Genomic DNA, 19,170 nt, shown 5'->3' on the forward strand with positions numbered 1-19,170 from the left:
TCTCCAGAGTCAAGGAAAACAAAAGAAATAATGAACTGTTGGGACCTCATCAAGATAAAGGACACAGTGAAGGAAACAATCAGTAAAACTAAAAGGCAACCAATGGAATGGGAGAAGATACTTGCATAGGGCTAGATTCCAGAATCTATAAAGAACTCATCAAAATCAACACCCAAAAAGTAAATAACCCAATTAAGAAAAGAGCAGAAGACATGAATAGACATTTCACCAAAGAAGACATATGAATGGCCAACAGACACATGAAAAGATGCTCCATATCACTCAACATCAGGGAAACAGAAATCAAACCCATGAGATATCACCTCATACCCATCAGAATGGCTAAAATTAACAACTCAGGAAACAACAGATGTTGGCAAGCATACAGAGAAAGGAGACCCCTTTTACACTGTTGGGGGGATGCAAACTGATGCAGCCATTCTGGAAGAATATAGAGGTACCTTATACAAGGCCAGCATTATCCTGATACCAAAGCCAAAGACCTTTCATAAAAAAAAAAATTATATGGAACACCTGGGGGCTCCATGGGTTAAGAGTCTGCCTTTGACTCAGGTCATGACCATCGGGTCCTAGGATTGAGTCCTGCACTGGGCTTCTTGCTTGGTGGGGGAGCCTGCTTCTCTCTCTGCCTGCTGCTCCCCCTGCTTGTGCACTCTTTTTCTGTCTGACAAATAAATAAAATCTTTTAAAAACTGTATGGTATTTTTCTTTCTCTGACTTCTTTGACTTAGCATAATACTCTCTAGCTCCATCCATGTCACTGCAAATGGCAAGACTGCATTCTTTTTGATGGCTAAGTATTATCCCATTAACAGAGAGATGATTGGTAGGTAGGTAGGTGATAGGTAGGTTAATAGAGAGATAGATGATAGATAGGGAGGTGGATAGTTAGTTAATAGAGAGATAGATGATAGATAGGGAGGTGGATAGTTAGATAGATGATAGATAGATAATCACTTCTTTCTCCATTCATCAGTCAGTGGACATTTGGACTCTTTCTCCATAATTTGGCTATTGTTAATAGTGTAGATATAAACATTAGAGTGCATGTACTGCTTCAAATCAACATTTTTGTGTCCTTTGGATAAATACATAGTGGTGTAATTGCTGGGTTGTAGGTAGTTCTCTTTTTTTAACTTTCTGAGGAACCTCCATGCTGTTCTCTGGAGTGGCTGCACCAGTTTGCATTCTTAACCACAATGTAAAAAAGTTCCCCTTTCTCTGCATCCTCACCAACATGTTGTTATTAATTTTAGTCATTCACAGATAAGAGGTGGTATCTCATCATAGTTTTGATTTGTATTTCCCTGATGAGGAGTGACATGAAACATCTTTTCATGTGTCTGTTAGCCATCTGTATGTCTCCTTTGGAGAAAGAGATATCTATTCTCCTACTGGATAAGGAGACGTGTTTATTCATGTCTTCTGCCTATTTTTTAACTGGATTATTTATTTTTTGGGTGTTCAGTTGTCTAAGTTCTTAATGTATTTTGGATGCTAACCCTTTATCAGATAGGTCATTTGCAAGTATCTTCTCCCATTCCATTGGTTGCCTTTTAGTTTTGTTGATTGTTCTGTTCATTGTGCAAAAGCTTTTTATTTGGTGAAGTCCCAATAGTTTATTTTCACTTTTGTTCCCCTTTCCTCACCTGACCAATCTAGAAAAAAACTGCTACAGCTGATGTTAAAGAGATTATTGCCTGTCTTCTCCTCTAGCATTTTAATGGTTTCCTGTCTTACATTTAGGTCTTTCATCTATTGGAATTTATTTTTGTGTATGGTGTAAGGAAGTGGTCTAGTTTCATTCTTTTGCACGGTGCTGTCCAGTTTTCCCAACACCATTTGTTAAAGAGAATTTTTCCTTTGAATATTCTTTCCTGCTTTGTTGAAGATTAATTGACCATGTAGTTGTGTGTTCATTTCTGGGTTTTCTACTCTGTTTTGTGCCAGTTTTGTGCCTGTTGATCTGTGTTTGTGCCAGTACCATACTGTCTTGATCACTAAAGCTTTGTAATATAACTTGAAGTCTGGAATTGTGATGCCTCCAGCTTTGCTTTTCTGTTTTCAAGATTGCTTTGGCTATTCAGGGTCTTTGGTAGTCCCATACAAATTTTAGGATTATTTGTTCTAGCTCTGTGAAAAAATGCTGGTGGTACTTTGATTGGGACTGCATCAAATGTGTAGATTCCTTTGGGTAACATAGACATTTTAACAATATTCATTCTTTCAATCCATGAGGATGGAATGTTTCTCCATTTCTTTGGCTTCAAGTTCTTTCATCTATGTCTTAGAGTTTTTGAAATACAGATCTTTTACTCCTTTGATTTGGTTTACTACTAGGTATGTTATGGTTTTTCTTCTTTCTTTCTTTTTTTTTTTTTTTGGTGCGATTGTAAAAGGGATCAATTCCTTAATTTCTCTTTCTGCTGCTTCATTATGGAATACAACAGATTTCTGTAGGTTGATTTTGTATCCTGCAACTTTACTAAATTCATGTATCAGTTCTAGCAATTTTTTGGTAAAGTCTTTTGAGTTTTCTTTTTTTTTTAAGATTTTATTTATTTATTTGACAGAGAGAGATCACAAGTAGGCAGAGAGGCAGGCAGAGAGAGAGAGAGGAGGAAGCAGGCTCCCTGATGAGCAGAGAGCCCCATGCAGGACTCGATCCCGAGACGAGAGATCATGACCTGAGCCGAAGGCAGCGGCATAACCCACTGAGCCACCCAGGTGCCCCGTCTTTTGAGTTTTCTATACAGAGTATTAGGTCATTATCTGCAAATAGTAAAAGTTTAACGTTTTCCTTTCTAATTTGGATGCCTTTTATTTCTTTGTCTGATTGCTGGTTAGGAATTTAAGAAACAAAACAAACAAACCTGTGGGGGTGGGGTGGGGGAGAAGGAGAAGAAAACCAAGAAACAGACAATTAATTAATTAATTATTAATTTTTTGAGAAACCTCCAATCTGTTTTCTATGGTGGTTGCACCAACTTGTGGTCTCACAAACAGTCCATGATAATTCTTTTTGTCTGTATCCTCATGTTTTCTTAATTTCTCTTTCTGATATTTTTAAATTCGTGTATAATATAAATATGATATTTATATTATAAATATATATATTTATATTTTGTATGTGTGTGTGTGTATATATGACACTTCAGCAACTGAAGTGTCCATCCATAGATGATAGGTTAAGAAGATGTGGCATATATGTAATATTACACGGCCATAAAAAAAGAATGAGATCGTGCCATTTCCAACAACAAATGAGATCTTACCATTTCCAAAGACCATTTCTTGGTTTTGGATGGACCAAGAAGGTATCATGCCAAATGAAATAAGTCAGAAAGACAAAGACAAAGATGACAATATTTCACTTCTATGTGGAATCTAAAAATAAAATGTACAAACAAAGAAACAAAAAGCAAAATTAGACCCAGAAACACAGAAAACAAACTATAGTTACCAGATCAGAGAGGGATAGGGGAACAGGTAAAATGGGTGAAGGGTACTGGCAGGTACAGTCTTCCAGTTATGGAATGTATAAGCTATCAGGGTGAAAGGTACAGCATAGGAAATATAGTCAATGGTATTGTAGGAGCATTGTATGGGGACAAATGGTAGCTACACTTATGATTATTGCATAATGTGTAGAGTTGTCAAATGTACTATGTTGTACACCTGAAATTAACATTGTGTATCAACCATACTTCAATTAAAAAATAAAGTTTGAACAGTTAGTGTATTAGACCCAGCAATTCCAGTCCTAGGTATCTATTCAAGAAAACTAAAAACACATGTCCACACAAAAATTACACTAATGTTAACAGCAACATTATTCATAATGATGAAAAAATGGAAATAACCTAAATGTATTTCAACTGATGAACTGATAAATATGATATGGATCATTTGGTCATAGAAAGAAATGAAGTACTGATACATGCTACAACATGGATGAAATTAAAGTCTATGAAGCAAAAAAAGCCGGCCACAAAGGCCACAGAATCCATGTATATAAGATGTCCTGAACAGACAAATTAGAGACAAACAAATGGTTGCTTAGGGTTAAGGAGAACCTGGAGGGCTCAGTCAGTTAAGTATCCAAATATTGATTTTGGCTCAGGTTGTGGTCTAACTGTCATGAGATTGAGCCCCCCATCAGGGTCCACACTGTGCATCAAGCCTGTTTAAGATTCTCTCTCCCTCTTTTTTTTGCTCCTCTCCCTCCTAACCCCACTCATGCTCATTCTTTTAAAAAAAAAAAAAAGTGGTTACTTAGGGCTAAGAATGGGAGTTTGGGTAAATGAAAAGTGACTGCTAATGAGTGGCATTTTGTGGGGGGGGTAATGATTTTAGAAGATAGTGGTAATGGCTGCACACCACAGAATATACAGGAAATGAATCAAATTAGACATTAAATAAATGAATTCTATGATATGCAAATTATGTCTCCATAAATTTGCTGTAAAAGTTAAGAAATACAAATAAGAGAAAAGAAAGAAAAAATCCTGTAAGGTCCATAATCCTATCACCTAGAGAAAACCACTGTCGCATTTTATTGATACTGTCCCAAATTATACTCTTGCCCTATGTGCTTTTTCATTAATAATATATTATAAACACCTTTCCATGTCAATAAACCCACCTCAACATAAAACAAAATAGAGAGAGAGACTAAGTCCAGGCCAGGGTGAACATCTACATGAGAACACTCCAGAAAGATTGGGAAAGGTGACTATTTTCTCTAATATGCAGAAACAAACACACAGAGCCAAGGAAAATGAAGAAGAAGAAAAATACATTCTAAATGAAAGAACAAGATAAAATTCCAGAAACAGACCTTAATGAAATGAAGATAAGGGATTTACCGGATAAAGAGTTTAATATAATGTTCATAGAGATGCTCACCAAGGTCAGGAAAACAATGTATGAAGAAAGTGAGTATTTCAGCAGAGATAGAAAACATAAGAAAGCACCAAATAAAAAACACATAAGTGAAGAATATGATAATTGAATGGATATGTTAAAAAATAGGGTTCAACACTAAGCTAGATCAAACAGAAGAAAGGATTGATAAACTCAAAAACAGGTCAGTAGAATTGATCCAATCAGAAGAGCAAGAGAAAAGGGAATTAGAAAGAGTGAACATAGCTTAAGGGACTTAAAAGATATCAACAAGCAAATTAATATTCACATTACAGGGGTCCCAAATGAAGAAACGTGGTCAGAAGTCTTATTCAAATAATGGCTGAAAAATTCTTTAACCTGGGGAAAGAAATAGACATCCAGATCCAGGATGCCCAGAAAGTTTAAAACAAATCTGAAAAGACCCACACCAAGACACAGTGTAATAAATTGTCAAACATTAAAGACAAAGAGATCTTTAAAACAGCAAGAGAAATACAGCTTGATATATATCTATTATAGATATAGATCTATTATAGACATATATCAAGAAAAATACAACTTGATATATATCTAGATTTCTAGATATCTATCTAGATATATATGTAAGAGAAATAAGAATATCAGCAGATTTTTTTTTGCAGAAACTTTGCAGGCCAGCAAAGAGTGGCATAATAAATTCAAGTGCTAAAAGAAAAAGTCTGCCAACCCAAAATAACCTACCCAGAAAAGCTGTCCTTCAGCATTGGGGAAATAAGGTTTTCCAGACCAAAAAAAAAAAAAAACTGAAGGAGTTTGTTACCATTAGCCCAGCCTTTCAAGAAATGCTGAAATCACTTCTTCAAGCTGAAGTGAAAGGACACTAACTAGTAATAGGAAAACATATATAAGTATAAATTTCATCGATAAAGACAAATATATAGTTAAATTCAGAATACTCTAATATTAATGGTAGTGGGTAAATCATTTATAAATTTAGCATAAAGGCCAAAAGGCAAAAGTATTAAAAATAACCGCAATGATTTTTAATGCATATATAAGGTAAAAAGATGTAAATTGTGACATCAAAAACAAAGTGTTGGAGGAGTTAAAGATACAGCTTTAGCATGTGTTCAAAGTTATTACCAGGCTAAAATAGACTGATATATTTTATGTAAGTCTCATAGTAACCACAAAGCAAAAACCTATAATAGATACAAAAAAAAACAAAGAGAAAGAATTCAAACATACAACAAAACTAGGTCATCCAGACAAAAAAAAAAAAAAAAAAAGGGAAATCTTGGACTTAAATAACAAATTAGAACAGTTGGACTTAACAAATACTTATAGACATTCCATTCCATAGTAGCAGAATATAAATTTTTAAATGCACATGGAACATTCTTCAGGATAAAGCACATTAGGCTACAAAACAAGTCTTAAGTAACTTAAAAAGCTTGAAATTATATCAAGTATCTTTTCTAACTTCAAAGGTATAAAACTAGAAATCAATTACAAGAAGGAAACTATAAAAAAAAAGGAAACTATAAAATTCATAAATATCTGGAGATTAAAAAACATACTTTGAATAATGATTAAAGGAAAAAAATCAAAACTAAAATAAAAAATACCTTGTAACAAGTAAAAAAGAAATACAACATACCTAAAACTTATAGGATGCAAGAGAGCAGTTTTAATAGGAAAGTTTATAGTGATAAATGCTTATATCAGGAAACAAAAAAAAATCTTGAACCAACTTAACCTTATACCTCAATGAACTAGGAAAAAAAATCACAAAGCACAACTTAGTGGAAGGAAGGAAATAACAAAAATCAAAGTAGAAATAAAGGAAATTGAGACTTAAAAGACAATAGAAAAGATCAATGAAAGTAAGACATGGGAATTTTTTTTTTAATAAAAACAAAATTGATAAACTTTTAACTAGTCTCATAAAGAAAAGAGAGAGGACTGGGTGCGTGAGTGGCTCAGTTGATTAAGCATCTCCCTCCAGCTCAGGTCATGATCCCAGGGTCCTAGGATTGAGTCCCACATGGGGCTCCCTACTCAGTAGGGAGCCTCTTCTCCCTCTGTCTCTGTTCCTTCTCCCTGCTCATGCTCTCTCTCTCTCTCTCTCACTCTCTCTCAAATAAATAAAAACTTATTTAAAAAAAAGAAAGAAAATGAAAGGATTCAAATAAAATCAGAAATCAAGGAGGAGATACTACAACTGAAACACAAATGATCCTAAGAGACTACTATGAATAATTATATGCCACCAAATTGGACTACCTAGAAGAAATGAGTAAGTTCCTAAAAATGTACAACCTATGAAGTCCAAATCATGAAGAAATAGAACACATCAAATTACTAGTAAGGAGATTGAATCAGTAATCAAAAACCTCCCAATAAACAAAAGTCTAGGATCAGATTGTTTCACTGGTGAGTTATATCAAATATTTAAAGAATTAATACAAATTCTGCTCAAACTCTTCCAAAAATAACAGAAGAGGGAAAATTTACAGATTGTTTTATGAGGCCAGCATTAACCTGATACCAAAATCAGACAAGAATATTACAAAAGAAGAAAAAAAAAACTCTAACAATTTTTTAAAAGGAGAATACACCATGATCAAGTGAAATTTATCCTAGGAATCCTGATTTAACAATAACTGTGACCCACAATATTAAAAAATAAAATATAAAAACCATATAGTCATCTCAATATGCATATAAAAATCATTTGATAAAAGTCAGTACCTATCCTTCTCGAAAAAAAACTATTAATTTTTTTTTAATAAACTAAGAACTGAAGGGAATTTCATCAACCTAATAAAGTGCTTCTAAAGGTATGATGTCACATTTGATAATGAAAGACTGAATGCTTCTCCTCAGATTAGCAATAAGATATGGATGTTCACTCTCTCCTAGACAGTACAATGAGTCAAGAAATAGAAGACAGATATTGGAAAGGAAGAATCTTCTTTCTCATGTGAAACATGACCATATTCATAAAAAAGAAAAAAGTGCTACTTGAGCTAGTAAGTGAGTTTAGCAAGATCACTGGAATAAGGGGTATCTGGGTGGCTCAGCTGGTTGTGTCTACTTTCAGCTCAAGGGATGATCCCAGGATCCTGAGATCAAGCTGCACACTCAGCAAGGAGCCTGCTTCTTTCTCACATTTTCCTTGCTTGTGCACACACACACAAACTCAATCTCTCTCTCTCTCAAATAAATAAAATATTTTTTAAAAGATCATCATGTTAAAGATAAATATAATAAAATCAGTGGAAAGAGTTCCCACTTCTAAGAAGAGGGAATAGACTTATATATTCCTAACCTCCCTGATAAATGCAAATAAAACCCCTAAACATTATATATAAAACATGAGAAGATTCTGAAATGTAAAAAGAAGACCACAGACCACAAAGAACCTTGGGACCCAAGGAAGTATATGACGGTAAAATCTCTAGACTTTCTTATTGCCTCATATATCTCACAGGTGGAGCTAAAGAAAATGGCCACTATAAATACCAAAGGATTTAGACAAAAAAAGCCCAACTAAATCTTGCTCTTTCTATTCTTGATCTTAGTAAGACAGAAAACTTTTAAGATAATAAACGTTCTATTCTAGTCACACTGCATGCACACACGTGACCCAACCTCCACCCAGCCAGCAAAGGTCAGGTGGGGGAATCTATACTTTTACCACCAGCAGACTTTAACAAGGTGACACAACCCTTATAGGGATGGTGTTAAAGGAGGTGAGTCCTGGTGACCATGACCTCATCTCCAGGGTGTGATAACAAGCCTCCCTATCACAGTTGCAGTGGAGACACCGTAGGGAACCTGGACTTCTACCATTACCCAGTAGTAAGAAGGCGATCCACCACTCCTTGTTGAGGTGGTGTCTGAGGAAGTCTAGTGGACATGAAGAATTTTTAACCATCCTCCACAATATCAGTATAAGACAACTAGAGAGCAAAGTTATTAGAGACAGCCCTAGTAGGGATCTAAACTCCAACTGCTGACCAGCAAGTGCCCCTTCCTTCCTCAGGTGTCAACTGTGGAAAAAATGGGTAACCTGGACTTCTATACGCATGAGATGGCATTCCCCCTTATCCTGCTCAAGTCAGAGAAAGCCAGCTAAAACTGAATATATATATATAAGATTCAGAGTCTCATAATACTCCAATGTCCAGATTTCAATAAAAAATCATTTGTCATACCAAGAATCAGGATGACCTCAACTTGAATAAGAAAAGAATGATTACCAGTTTCCAAATCCAAGATGATAGAGATGTTAGAATAATATGACAATTTTAAAGCAGTCATTTATAGAGTGCTTCAACAATTAGAAAAGTGCTTGAAACAAATGGAAAAATAGGTTCAGAAAGAAATGGAAGATACAAAAAAGAACCAAATGGAAAATTTAGAGCTGTAAAGTACAGTAACCAAAAGAACACTTAATGGATGGGCTCAACACCAGAATGGAGGAAACAGAGAAAAGAAAAATTAATTTGAAGATAGAACAACAGAAATTATCCAATCTGAATAACAAAAAAAGACACTACAAACTATATATATATATATATATATATATATATATATATATATAATTTTTTTTTAATCCCACACAGAGCCTCAGAGATCTCACATTTGTGTCATTGGAATCCAAAAGAAAAGGTAAAAGAGGACAGGGCTTCAAAAAAGCTATAAGAAATAATAGCTGGAAACGTCCCAAATTTCAGCAAGAGATATACACACAGACTCAAGAAGTTTTATGAATCCCAAAAAGGATAAATTCAAAGATGTACCAAGATACATTATAGTCAAACTTCTGAAAACTAAGGAGAAAAAAAAATCTTGAAAGCAGCAAGACAAAAATAACACTTTATATATAGGGGAGGGAAGCAATTTGAACAGCAGAAGATTGATCATAAAAAACTATGGAGTCCAGCAGAAAGAAGCACAATACTTTTCACATGTTGAAAAAGAGAAATGTTGGCACAGAATTTTATGTCTAGCAAGAATATCCTTCCAGAATGAAGGAGAGATCAAGTCATTCTTAGATGAAGGAAAGCTAAGAATTTGTCACCAGCATACCAACCCTAAAAGAATGGCTGAAGGAAGTTTTCTAAGCAGAAATGAAATGATAAAAAAAGGAACTTTGGAACATTAAGAAGGAAGAGATTAAAATTTTAATAGTAAAAATATTGGCAAATACATTTTACTTCTATGGTCTAAGTTATGTTTTGATGATTAAAAAAACTACAACCCTGTCTGATATAGTTCTAAAACATGTCTAGAGAAAATATTAATACAATTATACTATAAACAATGGAAACAAGAAGATGTGGAGGGTGTAAAGGGACTTGAGAGCAGGTAAGTTTTTTACATTTCATTCAAGCTGATAAAATGTCAACACCAGTAGACTGTGTAAGTTGTGTATATATAATGTAATAATATCTAGGGAAAATGCTTTAAAAATGCTGTACAAAGTTATACTCTCAAAACCATTATAATCATGTTGGAACTCTAAAATATTTAAGTAAACCACAGAAAATTATGAAAAAATAAAATAAAAACCCACAGAGAACATTCTCTTTGATGGCCGAGTAATATTCCATTTTATATATATACCACATCTTCTTTATTCATTCGTCTGTGGACTGACATCTGGGCTCTTTCCATATTTTGCAACAATGCTGGATGGAACTAGAGGGTATTATACTAAGCAAAATAAGTCAGAGAAAGAAAAATACCATATATGATTTCACTCATGTGGAATTTAAGAAACAAAACAGATGAATATAGGGAAAGGGAAGGAAAAATAAAGTAAGATGGAAATTGAGAAGGAAGAAAACCATAAGAGATGCTGAACTCCTGGAAACTAACTGAGGGTTGCTGGAGGGAAGGGATAGTTGGGGGAAAGGCCCTAAGGAGAGCACATGAAGAAATGTACACTGGGTCTTATATGCAACTGTTGAATCAATAAATTATACCTCTGAAACTATGAAAAATATGGAGAACAGAAGACAAAATAAAAAATAGCAGATATAACCCTGAAATATCAATAATTACTTGTGTAACTATATAAGTAAATCCATGTGTAAATTACATAAGTATAAATGGTCTAAATCTAAAAACTGAAGAACTGAGATTAATAGAGTGGATTAAAAAACATAACCCTAGGGGCGCCTGGGTGGCTCAGTGGGTTAAAGCCTCTGCCTTTTGTTCAGGTCATGAGCCCAGGGTCCTGGGATCGAGCCCCGCATCGGGCTCTCTGCTCGGCGGGGAACCTGTTTCCTCTTCGCTCTCTGCCTGCCTCTCTGCCAACTTGTGATCTCTGTCTGTCAAAAGGATGAATATCCAACTTTTGTAGCAACATGGACGGGACTGGAAGAGATTATGCTGAGTGAAATAAGTCAAGCAGAGAGAGTCAATTATCATATGGTTTCACTTATTTGTGGAGCATAACCAATAGCATGGAGGACAAGGGGCATTAGAGAGGAGTAGGGAATTTGGGTAAATTGGAAGGGGAGGTGAACCATGAGAGACTATGGACTCTGAAAAACAGTCTGAGGGGTTTGGAGTGGCGGGGGGGTGGGAGGTTGGGGTACCAGGTGTTGGGTATTATAGAGGGCACGGCTTGCATGGAGCACTGGGTGTGGTGAAAAAATAATGAATACTGTTTTTCTGAAAAAAATCTTAAAAAAAAAATAACATAACCCTACTATATACTGGTAATAAAAGACAAACTTCAAACAACAATAATATAGGCAGGTTAAAGTAAAAGAATGAAAACCAATATATCATTTGAATACTGAATTCTTTCTATTTAAGATCAGGAGCAAGTTTGTAGATGTCCTATTGTATTTCAACATTATACTGGAAATACTAGCCAGCCTGACAAGAAAATAAGAGAAATAAAAGGCAAACAGATGGGACAAAAAATTAAACTATCCCTATTTACAGATGATAAGATTGTCTACACAGAAAATTCTAAGGAACCTACCAAAAAACTCAGAATAAAACAGTTCATCAAGGCCACAGGATAACAGATAAACATACAAAGAAATCAATTGTAATTCTATACTAACAATGAACATGAACACATAAGATACCAAATTAAAAGACCAATATCATTTACATTGCCAAAAAAGTGAAATATTTATGTCTGGTTCGAACAAAATAGGTGTAGGACTTTTACACTAAGAACAAAACACTGATGAACGAAATCAAAGAAGATCTAAATAAATGGAGAATCATACCATGTCCACAGATTAGAGGCTCAACATAATAAATACATCAAGATTTTATTCATAAATACAGACAAAAATATTCTAAAATTTAGATAGAAAGGCAAGGGAACTGGAATGGTTAAACAATTTAGGGATAAAGAAAATACAATGAGAGAAGCAATTTCAAGATCTATTATACAGCTACGGTAATCAAGGCAGTGTGTTTTCAGCAAAGGAACAGACACAAAGATCAATGGAGTGGAACATGAACTTAGAATAGACACACACAAATATGCCCAGATGATTTTTGACAAAGGTGAAAATTGAAAGCCAATTGCAAAAAAGGAGAGAGAGCCTTTTCAACAAATGTGCTGGAGCAATTGAAAATCCACAGGCAAAAAAACAAAAACAGGGGCACCTGGGTGACTCAGTGGGTTAAGCCTCTGCCTTCGGCTCGGGTCATGATCTCAGGGTCCTGGGATCGGGCCCCGCATTGGGCTCTCTGCTCAGCAGGGAGCCTGCTTCCTCCTCTCTCTCTCTCTCTCTCTGCCTGCCTCTCTGCCTACTTATGATCTCTCTCTGTCAAATAAATAAATAAAATATTAAAAAAAAAGTTAACACCAAATGGATAATAGACTTAAATGTAAAAGGTAAAACTGTAAAACTTTTAGGAAAAAAATAGGAGAAAATCATCGGGGAATAGGGCGAGGCAGAGGTTCTTAGACTTGACAGCAAAAATAAGATTGATAGAAGGAAAAATTTATAAATTGGGTTTAACAAAATTAAAACCCTTCACTCTGCAAAAGACCCTATTAAGGGAATGAAAAGACAAGCTACAGCCTGGGAGAAAATATTTGAAAACCACATAACCAACAAAGAACTAGTATCTAAAACATATAAAGAACTCTCAGAACTTAATGGCAAAATAACAATCTTATTTGAACATGGGAAAAAGACATGAAGAGACACTTCACCAAGCATATGTAGGTGGCAAATAAAACAAGCAAAAACGGGCTTTTATATAGAAGTACCTCATACCACAGTTTTTAAAAGTCAACTTTAAATGATAAGAGACCTAAAGGTGAAAGCCAACACTGTAAGATAATAGAACATTAGGAAAAATAACCTGATGTTAGAATAGATAGGAATTTCTTATCCTTAAAAATCACTAAGTCTATTCACAAAATGGAATTCCTGGGCCCAAAACCCTAAGTATCATGGAAGTTCCACCAAGGTATCACTACTTTAAAAGATCCAGATGATATGTCTTCAATACTCCATCTCTGTTTCAGTTTCAAAGATACTTTGAAACTCACATTAAAATGAAAAATTTAGGTAAAGAAAGAAAAAGCAAAGGAAGGGAAAAGGAAAGGAAAGGGAAAGGAAGAGGGAAGGAAAGGGAAAGAAAGGAAGGAAGGGAGGGAAGAAAGAAAGAAGGAAACAAAAATGCACTCACAGTTCCTCCCATTCTTTTTTTCGTTGCTGAATCTTAAGTTGGGCCCTTTCAGCTTTTAATATAAGTTTCCTTGTTTTCTCAATTTGATTTTCCACCATAATTTCACTCAAGGTTTTAGGCCGAAATTTCTTCCCTTTCTCTATAATTGATTCTTCTGGCACACTAATGTTCCCACCTGTACAGAGAGTCAACAGTTTTTTTTTTTCCAATCTTCTTGAAACATCAAAATGAAATTCTCAAATTTTTTTAAACCTGCCATATTCTAAAAAACAGAATGTAATGAATCTATAAATCACAATTTTTTAACAACTACCATGAATTTAACCCCATAATAAGTATATTAGAATAATAAAATAAAGAAATCTAGGTCACAGTATTTGCTCTAAAGGACCTTATTGAAAAGTTGGCAAGACGAGACATATCAAATAATTAAAAAACAAGATAAATAATGAGGGGCCACTGACAGACAAACTGAGAAGTTGGGTGGGAATACTTGCGATATGGTGGGAGAAGGGAAAAACGAGCAGGTCCTATTTGACATATCTAATTGGAGGTGGCATGTACTGACTGCAGTGGTCCGTGGCCATTTGAAAAATTGGTCAGAAACACACAATCAAACCTATGATTTAAGAATTACACATCTACTGAGGCAATTTCTTACTTTATGTTCAAGCTACAAGAGAGATAAACTTTAGATATATATTCTGGAAAAAAGTTAAATAAATATGGGATGGTCATATAATTATAACTCATAATTTCAACTTTCATATTTCAAATATATGGGAATATGGAAAAGCAGGAGTTTAACATCACTTGGGTCATTTTTTAAGAAAAGTATAATTCAGCCTGGAATCTCTAAGAACTTGTAGAATTCAGAGAGGAGAGGAATGAATTGGTCACGTCAGGAGAAGCCTGGGTATAAAAGTATCAGGTGTAATTAGGGAGCAGTGAGCAAGATGATAGGCTAAAAATACCAGCAGAACAGTATGAAAATGCACCATTAATAGGAAACAAAATAGGGAATATACTGTGGAAAAGATGAAATACCAGGAAAATGACTTCAGAATTTATCTGAAAGGAGCCATTAAAGTTTTCTCAATGAAGAGGATAAAGCAACATTAATGTCAGTATTGTATCATGAGCACTAGCTGTGCTGTCCTTTATTTTTGATTGGGCTCTCTGAGTCATTCCCAGAATTCTTGCCTTCCTCCTAGTCATCTGCAGTCACCCTGTGGGCAGTTATAAGAGCAGGCTGCAGAAATTAAGAGGTACTCTTTTCACACCTGAATTCTCAGCTCATCATTCTGTTTAAAGTATATGCTCTTAGAAAATAGATTGAAATGTCATCTCCTATCCCCACACCCTGGGGTGGGGTCCAAGAATCAGCAAAGAAACACTGCCTAGAAAATAGCAACTAGAGAAAGCCTAGATTTAAGAATAGGTAGATGTTGGAAGGAAGAAATTAGCAGCATCAAGTACTCTAACCCACTCAGTCACATATCCAGGGTGGGTTTTCCTTAGCAATCTGCATTAAAGAGCTGGTGTGGAACATTTGCTGGAGGAACATGGCCTCCCATTCTGAGCCATACCACACACCCCTATCACTCTTGATTATTATTCCAAAGGAATAAAAAAAGGGAGACAACAGATGAAGCTCAAGCCATCAAAAAGGGTTCAAATGTTCTGCCTACAAAAAGACAAATTCAGTTTTGAAAACTTAATAAGTAAGGATTTAAAAGCCTTCTTATTATTTAGGATACCTGTATCTTTCTGGCTATCTTTCCTTCCAGCTCCTTCTTTTTCCAACCTCTCCAGTTTGCTTGTTCTTCTGTCTGACAGACTTGTTCGCTTGGACTTGGAATACTTAGAGGGCTTCACAAGCCTATAGGAGGATATCTTGTGATCACTTTGTATGGCATGAACCACAATAGTATCACTTTCCAATGACTCACGAAATCTGAAAAAATATAACAAGTATTTGCAATAGTCACCATCTAAATCAATTATACCATTTTAATAGTTCTGCATGATTAATAAAATAAGACCACAATGCACTATGCTTATAAATATTATATTGTACTAGATCCAAAATTTGACAATGCATTAACCAATACAATGTGACAGAAATTGCATAGGACTAAGTTAAAGAGCAAGTAGAGTTTTCTTTCTAATGGAAACATTTAACAAACTATTATTAATCAGGGGGCGCCTGGGTGGCTCAGTGGGTTAAGCCACTGCCTTCAGCTCAGGTCATGATCTCAGGGTCCTGGGATCGAGTCCCACATCGGGCTCTCTGCTCAGCAGGGAACCTGCTTCCTCCTCTTTCTCTGCCTGCCTCTCTGCCTGCTTGTGATCTCTCTCTCTCAAATAAATAAATAAAATCTTTAAAAAAAAAACTATTATTAATCAGTATGATGCCACTGTTTTGCTAATGTATAGAAAAATGAAAAACTTTCAGGTAGACTGTAATTTAATGGTAAGTGGATCATATCAAATTGTGACAAAAAGCAATCCACCTATTATGTCATATGAGATATCTCGTGTGTGTGTGTGTGTGTGTGTGTGTGTATGTGTGTGTGATATATGTTATCCTTTTGCCTCTACAAAAAATATTAAACTCAGGAAGTTATATTATTAGTTAGTTCACTTTTCTTTTATAGCCCACAGGAATTTGTTCTTTATCAATTAATGGTTAGTTGTTGTTATTTTTGGGGGGGACTTGTTCATAATTATTCCCCATTCTTTAATTTTAGAATTTAACTTACTTATGTATATAGCAATTATTCCTAGTTTATCTGTCTTTCTTACTTTTTAAATCCAATTCTTTGAATTCTATTTCTTCTTTTAAAATGGTTATTTCTAATTTTCCCTTTTCTCTTATAGCATAGTATCTTTCTTTTTTTTTAAAGATTTTATTGTTTATTTGACAGACAGAGATAACAAGTAGACAGAGAGGCAGGCAGAGAGAGAGAGAGAGAGAGAGGGAAGCAGGCTCCCTGCCGAGCAGAGAGCCTGATGCAGGACTCGATCCCAGGACCCCGAGATCATGACCTGAGCTGAAGGCAGCGGCTTAACCCACTGAGCTACCCAGGTGCCCTGCATAGTATCTTTCTCATCACTATAAAACTTATTCTTTTTATCTCCTACCTGCTGGAGTTTCACTCTAAATTTTACTCTTCCCATAAAACACAGAAAACATGAAGGAAAATATGGATAGTTTTGGTCCCATCAAAATTTAAAACTTCTGCATAGTTAGAAAAATGTGAGCAAAATTTAAGGCAAGTGGTAGAGTACAAGAAAGCATTTCCAATATGTATAATTAAAGAGTGCTTACAGAAATAATAAATAAAACTAAGGGAGAGAATAGAACTCGGGGGAAAAATGAAAAAGGAATCTTTCTCAGAAGATTAAATATAAATGAATTATAAATGTACAAAAAGAAATACTCCGAAGAGTAATTCTCAGAAGAATATCAATGAACTACAAACATATGAAAAGAAGTGGTTAACTTCACCAATAATCAGAAAAAAAATTATTCTTTAAGCAAGAGTTATCTCATTTGGTTTATTAGGATGGTGGAGATGAAAATACTGGTAGTATCCAGTGGTACAACTTTATTCTCTCCCCCATTCCAATCAGATAGTGAGGCAACTTATTTCCTTCCATATGTTTAATGAAGACACAAAGCTGAGAACCTGGACAGGGCGGGAAAGCAGAGAATTAAGGAAGCATGTACTTGAAGGCAAGAAGATTGGGAAAGAGATTCCACCTGACAAGGGGGTTATGCACAAATTGAGTCCTAGAGTTGTGGGTACATATTCCCTGCTTCTGACAGCTTCTGGGGTGATATAAGATCTGAAAAATAATGACCACATGTGTGTTTGATCCTGGGAACAGAGGCTCCTGGCCTTACCAAAAACTACCTGCTCCAGCATAGTACAAAAACCATAGACTCAAACAAATGAAAGCAAAAGGCAGGCTGGAACAATGAGCCTCACCAATTTAAGATTCATATTTGCCATATATATATATTTCACAAATATAGTATGAATATTTGATAAAACCAAAAATAGGATATATTATGTTGAAGGTTCTTCCTGAGAACTTCTTAGCTACTTTCATCTCTTGGCAGTCATCTAGATATAAATTCCAAGATTCAAACATTCAGGTATTAATATGAAGTAACAAGTGCCATGTATCACAGAGCAGAGTACCAGAGAGGAAACTGCTGTATAGGGAAAGATCTCTGAAAATCCTCTTCCAGGCTTCACATGATTATTCATCACTGTATGCATGTGATGAGTCCACCTGAAGCTGGGGAAAGAATCACCAAAAGAGAACAGGTAGAATAATCCCCAGGCCTCACACAGGTTGGAATAGCTTGTATTCTCACAAGCCCCATGATACATAGAACATAGGATACAGTATTCAAAAGGATTTTATCTTAGCAGTGAGGAAAAATAAGCTCTAGACTAAAGGCTGCCTAGACTTAATCTGCCTAACACAGATTAAAAACAAGACTCAAAAACTAAGATTATTTCCACGAAACTTAACTGAATCCCAAAATAAGACTCAAGAATATTTAAAAGTGACAAAAAATACCCAGCACCCACAATGTGACATTCATGTCTGACATCCAGTCAAAATTTTTCAGGAAAGCAAAGAAGCAGAAACATATAACCCAAAATAAAGAAAAAATTTTAAACTAACAGAAATAGACCCATAAAACACCGATGATAAAACTAGCAGACAAGCGCATTAAAGCAGTTATTATAATATATTTTATATTTTCAGAAAATAGAGAAAAGCATGAGCACATTAAAGTGAACAAAATCCTTATTTATGACACTAGGAAATCAATAAATAATGATTAATAAATTCATATAAATACATTGTTTAGTTATAACCACTAGAAGAGATTAAAAGTGGATTCTCCTTAAGATCTATCACATTTATGGATTAAATACTCAATATTTATTTTTAAAGTCTATTATACCAAAGTTGATCTACAGAGTCAGTGTAATTCCAGTCAAAATCTTATTAGCAGGTATTTTGATGAAAATTGACAAGTTTCAAAGGACCTATGTAATACTGAAGATGAAGAACAAAGAGGATTTACAATATCAGATGTTAAGAACAATTAAAAACAGTGTTATACTAGCACAAAGACAGGCCAATGGAATAGTATGAGGAGTTTGGAAACAAATATATATAAATATATAGTATATTTACATGTAAATATTAAATATTATTTAATATTATTATTTATTTAATATTATTATTAAATAATATTTAATATTATTTAAATATTAATATTATAAATATTAAAACATAATATTCTATTATAAATATTAAAACATAAAATATTTTATATACATATATGTATGTGTACATACATATATGTATATATGTATATGTATATATATGTATATAACATATATATTATGTATATAACAATCATACATATACACAAACATACATATGTACATAAACATATATACATACATATGTAAATATATAGTTACTTCATTTATGACAAAACTATCACTATATATCACTATAATCTAA

The 19,170-nt window shown here is 34.5% G+C and overlaps 1 protein-coding gene across 1 annotated transcript in view; it reads right to left on the reverse strand.

The window, feature by feature from the left end:
- Positions 1 to 19,170, reverse strand: part of CFAP44 (cilia and flagella associated protein 44) — a 164,896-nt gene that overhangs the window by 55,380 nt on the left and 90,346 nt on the right. The window contains exons 23-24 of the mRNA XM_044251397.1: positions 15,363 to 15,559; positions 13,603 to 13,777 (exon numbers count right to left, since the gene is read on the reverse strand). Of these exons, the coding sequence (XP_044107332.1) occupies positions 13,603 to 13,777; positions 15,363 to 15,559 (372 nt within the window). The remainder of the gene's footprint in view (positions 1 to 13,602; positions 13,778 to 15,362; positions 15,560 to 19,170) is intronic.

Source organism: Neovison vison, chromosome 6 (genome assembly GCF_020171115.1).
Source record: "Neovison vison isolate M4711 chromosome 6, ASM_NN_V1, whole genome shotgun sequence".
Lineage (NCBI taxonomy): Eukaryota > Metazoa > Chordata > Mammalia > Carnivora > Mustelidae > Neogale > Neogale vison.